The sequence below is a fragment of the Mirounga leonina genome, unplaced genomic scaffold (assembly GCF_011800145.1).
Source record: "Mirounga leonina isolate KUSES-001 unplaced genomic scaffold, KU_Mleo_1.0 Mir_454, whole genome shotgun sequence".
NCBI classification, from domain to species: Eukaryota; Metazoa; Chordata; class Mammalia; order Carnivora; family Phocidae; genus Mirounga; species Mirounga leonina.
This window is the reverse complement of record NW_023270763.1, coordinates 18,535,340-18,541,603: the sequence shown is the minus strand read 5'-3', so window position 1 is coordinate 18,541,603 and position 6,264 is coordinate 18,535,340. Positions and strand designations below refer to the sequence as shown.

The following is a 6,264-nucleotide window of genomic DNA, read 5'->3' as shown; positions in this document are numbered from 1 at the left end:
CATGGAGCCGGCGGGGAGGCAAGGGGGCTGAGGCGGAGTGAGGCGGGGGTGCGGCGGGGGCACGCAGGGCAGAGGCAAAGGCCAGCTACTTGGGAGCGAAATGAGGGCTCTCTGCGGAGACTGCTTGTCCCCCATCTGGCGCTGTTAATAGTTCTTTGCCTAATCCGTCAGATGAAGAACTTACCCAGATATCCGCGCCGCTGAAGGTAGCGGGGCAGTAGGAAGGCCACTGGGCCTGGCACGCTGGCTGTCAGGGACAAGTGGGCCGTAACTCGGGGGCCCGCCTGCATCTCCCTCAGGCCCCCCCAGCCGAGGGTGGCTGTAGCCTCTACGATCCGTCTCTCCCAGCTGGTGGCCCCGCTCCTGCTCCGAACGGCCGAGAAGACATGGCATTAAAACAGGACGCGGGGGCCTGGCTGCCTGCAGCAGCTGTCCCTTGTCAGGTGGCAGGATGGGGCAGAAGCCGAAATCTTTAGGTGCCCTCTGGGCCGAGCTCCAAGGCCGCCGGCAACAGCGGGGCCGGAGGGCTGGCCTCAGCTCTGAGCAGCGCGGACTCAGGTCTGCCTGGAGGATGAGCGCCCGCCGGCTGTCCGCCAAGCCAACGAGGGGCGAGCCCGGGGCCACCGTCCCCGACCCGCCTGAGCTGCAGAGGCCGGCCCTGGGCTGGTCCGACGCAGGCATGTGAGGCCTCGAGCCGGATGCGGCCCTGTCCCGGCATCCGAACAGGAGGGACAGTGCAGTAAGGTGCGGATTGTGGCGAGGCCTGTGAAGGGACCGTGACAGGGCGGACCGGGGACGGGACTTAGCACAAACGACATCTGAGTAGCCGGAATGACCAGGAGGCCGCAACCGGCCACGAGGTTTGAGGAGGCTCTCCCAGCAGCAGGTGCAGCGGCCCTGGGGCAGGAAGGCTCGGGCACCGGGGGAGAGGGAGGGACCCCGTGCAGTCGGAGCACCAGGGGGGGGGGGGGCGGGGGGGACGATTGGGACTGCGCCTGTAGGGGGAGCCGGGTCTGCAAGCTGCTGTGAGAGGGCCAGCAGGGCGAGCCCGGAAAGCGGAACAGCTGTGTCACCTGTCCCATCGGTAGCTCTCGGAGTGACCGAGTCAGGAGTGTCAGCAGGGAGCAGAGAGGGGGGAGACGGGCTGGGCAGAGAGGCGGGCAACGGCCCAATCCCCAAAGCCTCGAGCACCAGACATGGTCTTAGAACTGTGTATGAGGTTTTGTCGGGTGCTGTCAGGGAGTCCTCGGGAAGTTCAAGTTGGGATCAACACTGGGAGACTGAGAGCCGGGGGGCCTGTGTCCCCAGGGGCCAGGGGCTCAGAGCTTCTGGAGTCACAGCTAGGACTCGCCTGGACCTGCGTGGTACGACCCTGCCCCTCCTCGGGCTGTGGGAAGCCCCCGGGCCCCCCCAAACCCCAAGCTCCAGGGTCCATCCTTTTTCCACTGGTTTTCCTGCCTTCCTGTCATCTCTGCAGATTTCCTTGTACCCTTCCAAGAAAGCTCTTCTCTGCTTAAGCCGGTGGGGATGCTTTCTGTTGCCTGCTTGACACCAGACCTCCCTACATGGTCGGGGGGTGCCCATGGGGCTCTATTGGGTGGCTGCTGTTTGCCTCCAGATCCCTCCTGTGCCGGGATCCCAGCCTGGCCCCCAGAGGCTCCGTTGGGAGCATCATCACTGGGATGCCGGGTGATGAGGAGACTCACCTGAGGCTGGGAGGGTGAGCCTCTCACCAGCCAGCACCATTTGTCCACCACGTCCTAGATGCTAGATGCCCCCTGTGCACCGGGCTTGTGGAACAGACCACGGGTGGAGGCCACCTGCCCATTTGGTGCCAAGTTCATTCCCTGTTTGCCTGATAAGAGCATCCCGTTATCTTTGGGAGAGAACTCTGTGGCTCAGAGGCAAGCGCCGATTTGCCAGTGCCAACTGGACTATCCTGTCCCATCCCCGCCTCTGTTAAGTATCCAGAGTGGAGCTGGGACCACGAGGGTGTTTGCCAGGGCAGGCAAGCCAGTTAATGAGACGCGCCCTCTTCGTCCCAACACGGCGCAGTGGCGTGTGAGGCCTGGAAGGATGGCTAGCAGGAAGAAAGTGGCTAGATTTTCTGGGAGACTAAGCACAAGGCCAGCTCAATGAAAATTAGAGGCAGCGATGTGGATGCTTGGTGACATCACAGGACCCACCAGGTCAAGCCTCTCCTGAAGGACCCCGTCTGGCCAAGTCCCTCCTTGTTTAGCCACATTGGGCTGACTGATATTGGGGTGGAAGAGACAAGGAGACGGGAGTCAGAAGTGTGGCAGGTGTGATGAGCAGGGATGTGCGGGAAAATGGGGACCGAGGGCTGGAAGCCGTGACAAGATCTGAAGAGCGGCCGGGGAGCAGGCCAGTGGTGGGAAATGAGGAGGGAAATTGTGCAGGCCGAGGGCACAATGTGTGCAGGGGCTCGGGGGCCAGGAACAGAGGGCGCTTTCAGGAGGGAAGGAAATGCCATGTAGGGCAAAGCGGGCCTGGAGAGGTGGTGAGATGGGCCTCAGTGCCGGCCCGTGAATCCTCAGTCTGCACCCGGGCCCCAAGGCAGCGGGGCCGTCAGTTCTCAGGGGGGCATGTCGCGCTGACGGTTGGTGGCCGGATCGCCGCGGTGGAAGAGCCTGGAGCAGGCGGGCTGGCCGCGGCCAGGAGCTGAGCTGGCAGAGGGGGCGGGGGCCTGGACCGGGTTCGGTGGCAGGTGAGCCAGGGAGGAGGGGGCATCTAGGCCGACAGGACGGCTGATGGTGGCGCTGCCCTTCACCAGGCAGGGGCGGAGGCCCCCAGTGAGGAGAGCAGCCTCTGGCCCGTCAGGCAAGCTGCACCTCGGGCCAGAGGAGGGTCCGGGCTGTGGGGGGCTGGGGAGGGCTGGGCCGGCCAGTGTTGATGGCATGAGTGACCCAAGCCGGGGGCTGAGGCTGAGCCGCTGGGCGGGTGTCGTGCGGGAGGAGCTCTGGCAGCTTCCCCAGCGGGGACCCAAGCCGAGGGGTTCTCCGTTATCCGGGAGCCACCCCGGGAAGCCTCCTAGGGGGCGCGCGACCACAGACGGAGGCTGCAGCGAGGACTCCTTAGTAACTTTTATTCCAAACCTGCTCACGAGTGATCATCACAAAGCAGACGGGGGCTCAGGTGCAACGTGAAGCACCGTCGCCCAAACAGGGCCCGCCGGCTGTCCCTGAAGGCAGCGAGCCCGTGGCAGCGCAGCAGCTAGTGCTGCCTGGACCGCAAGGACCTCTTGTTGGCCCTGGAGGTACCAGCCTCCCGCTCCTTCTCGGGATCGAAGACCTCTGCACACAGAAAAGGCCGGAAGGTACCATGAGCAGCAGTGGGACGCACGCACACGACAGCAGCTTGAGACCGCAGCTATGGGTCCCCTGCCGAGGGCTCTGTCCTCGCGCCCCACCCCCACCGCAGCCAGGAAGGGGGGTCACCTCCCGTCCCCGGACGGCTGCCGGGGGGCTGTATAGACCAGACAGGTCTAGACCATGACCTAAGGGTTCTCCTGGGTTCTAAGAGCCCTTGGCAGTGTGCGAGCAGGAGGCCTCCGCGTACTGCAGGAGCTGCTTCAGCGCGTGGGTTCGGGTCCTGCTCACACACACCTGCACACGCGGAGCCCTCGCCTGAGCGCTCCCCGTCCCCAGGTGTCTCCTCAGTCCTGCCCCCCAGCCCCTCCCAGAGGCTGGGGGACAGCCCCCGAGCACCATGGTGATGCGAACCTGGTATCTCGTGGGGCCAGTAGTCATTACAGTGGGGGCAGCGGGGCTCGGGACTGGACTGGAAATACTTGGCCGTGCAAGGTAAGTGCATCCTGATCCCACACGTCTCGCAGCTTTGACCCTGAAACCAGAAAGGCAACAGCCGTGGAGCCTTGCTCCGTGTTCACAAACCTTCTGCAAATGGCCAGGAAAACGTCCAACAGGCTCCATGGTCTTGTCTTCCAGGCCCCAGATGAAGGATAATTCCAAAGCCCTGAGCACAAGGGCTTGTAGGAACTGTTATTAAAAAATTCTGAGAGGGTGCCTGGGTGGCTCAGATGGTTAAGCGTCTGCCTTCGGCTCAGGTCATGATCCCAGGGTCCTGGGATTGAGTCCCGCATCGGGCTCTCTGCTCCTTGGGAGCCTGCTTCTCCCTCTGCCTCTCTCTCTCTCTCTCTCTCTCATGAATAAATAAATAAAATCTTAAAAAAAAAAAAAATTCTGAGAAATGAACATAGGTAGAGGACACTCAAAACTCTTAACAGTGGGACGCCGGGGTGGCTCCGTCGGTTAAGCGGCTGCCTTCGGCTCAGGTCATGATCCCAGGGTCCTGGGATTGAGCCCCAGGTCGGGTCCCTGCTCAGTGGGGAGCCTGCTTCTCCCTCTCCCTCTGCCCCTACCCGCTCCCCCTCCCCACACTCTTCCTCTCTCAAATAAAAATCTTTTTTTTTTTTTAAGATTTTTATTTATTTATTCGAGAGAGAGACTGAGAGAGAGAGAGCATGAGAGGGGGGAGGGTCGGGAGGGTCAGAGGGAGAAGCAGACTCCCTGCCGAGCAGGGAGCCCGATGCGGGACTCGATCCCGGGACTCCAGGATCACGTTCTGAGCCGAAGGCAGTCGCTTAACCAACTGAGCCACCCAGGCGCCCTCTCAAATAAAAATCTTAAACAAAAAACCAAAACTCTACCGGCCAGAGCGCGGTGGCGGCGGGCCCAGCCCCGCAGCACAGCCAGGCGGCCTCGGAAACCCGGGCTCCCGGCGCACGCGGGCGCTCAGCGCGTACAGGGCCCGTGCGCATGACTGCAGCCTTTCGGAAGCCTATCTGGCAACGTGGCTCAGAGGCTTTAAGAACACGTGAACGCTGTGCCAGAAACTGCACTTCCGGGAAGCCGGCCCAAGGAAACAAGCCCAGGTGCCCAAGGGCGCCTGTGCAAAGTGACTCATCGGGGCGCAGCTGACCATGGTGGCAAGGTACGTGTCGGAGGAGGAACCCCCCCAAGCGCCCAGCACTGGCCCGCCCGCAGGGAAGCCCCGGCAAGCGGGCCACGCAGGACAGAACAGCTGCCAGACGTCCCCACGCCAGCACCAGGATGACGGGCTACACGCAGGCCTCTGAGAGGCCCTGGCCTAGAGCCGAGGGACCAGGGACGAGAAAAGGAGGGCGTGCGCGTGGCCGTCCTCAGACACTTCCCAGGGGATGGCCTCCATCCGCCGGTGCCCGAGGCGGGGGCTCAGAGCCCGCGGGTCCCTGGGGGCGCCGGCTCACCCCGCCACCGGCCTGGTACCTGGATGAGGAGGCTGTGGCAGATGTTGCAGATCTTCACAGCATCGGGGTACGTCTCCCGGATGTACTGCTCCATCTCCAGGATGGCCCGGCTGTGCAGGGTGAACTCCCCTTCCTTCTGCAGGACAGGACGGGACGCGGCCAGGTCTCAGCCCCCCTCATGCCAGCCCCTTCCCCACCCGGCAGGCCCACAGCCCACAGCCCAGGAAGCTGCACAGGGCTGGGCACCCCTCACGTGGCCCGTTTCCACCAGCCCCGGCCGACAGGTGGCCACGCCGGCCGCCTGGCAGAGCCACAAGCCGGGAAAACCTAGGCCGAGGCGGAAAAGGGAGCCGACGTGCAGCTCCCCGGGGCCCTTGCCTCGGCACCTCGCTTGTGCCGCACAAGTGTGAACGGGGGTGCCAACAGCCCTCCTGCGGGGAGCACGCGGAGCCGGGAGAGGGAGGCAGTCTCCCCGCAGGGCGAACGGGGCACAGCCCCTGCCCCAGCGCTCACCCCTTCCTCTCCTCCCCCAGCCAGCACTCTAGCCGGCTCCCGCGCCCCCGCGCCGCCTTCAGCTCCAGTGTCATTGCCTCGGTTGGGGAAGGGCTGTCCTGGGACGTGTCTCCCTCGGCCTCCGGGGCTGCCTGCTCAATCTCTGGCTCTGCCCACACCGTGGGCCCGGGGCTGCCCTTGTGTCCCGAGGCCTAGTGTGGGGCTCAGCGCTTGGCAGTCCCGTGGTAAACCTCCCAGGGAAGGTGAAGTCGACCCTGCCTTGAGACCACTGAGGAATGCCCAAGGCCCCAGTGAACAAGTTCAAGTTCACGGTTGGGCCCAAGCCACATTTACTGAACGTCTACTGCGTGCCTGGAACTGTGCCCAGTGCTTATCGTTCACGACCCCACTCGGTCTTGTGGGGGCCCCATCACAGGGAGGTCAGGCGAGGTGCCCTAACCCCCAAAGAAGACCCAACCTCCCACGATCTCCCAGGCCTCAAC

The 6,264-nt window shown here is 63.8% G+C and overlaps 1 protein-coding gene across 2 annotated transcripts in view; it reads right to left on the bottom strand.

The window, feature by feature from the left end:
* Positions 1–3,091: 3,091 nt before the first annotated feature.
* The window catches only part of NSMCE1 (NSE1 homolog, SMC5-SMC6 complex component), a 29,446-nt gene continuing 26,273 nt past the window's right edge, over positions 3,092–6,264 (bottom strand). For both annotated transcript variants that reach the window (XM_034989039.1, XM_034989037.1), the window contains exons 6-8: positions 5,289–5,405; positions 3,744–3,864; positions 3,092–3,314 (exon numbers count right to left, since the gene is read on the bottom strand). In XM_034989039.1, coding sequence (XP_034844930.1) covers positions 3,235–3,314; positions 3,744–3,864; positions 5,289–5,405 — 318 coding nt within the window. In that variant the 3' untranslated portion in view covers positions 3,092–3,234. The remainder of the gene's footprint in view (positions 3,315–3,743; positions 3,865–5,288; positions 5,406–6,264) is intronic.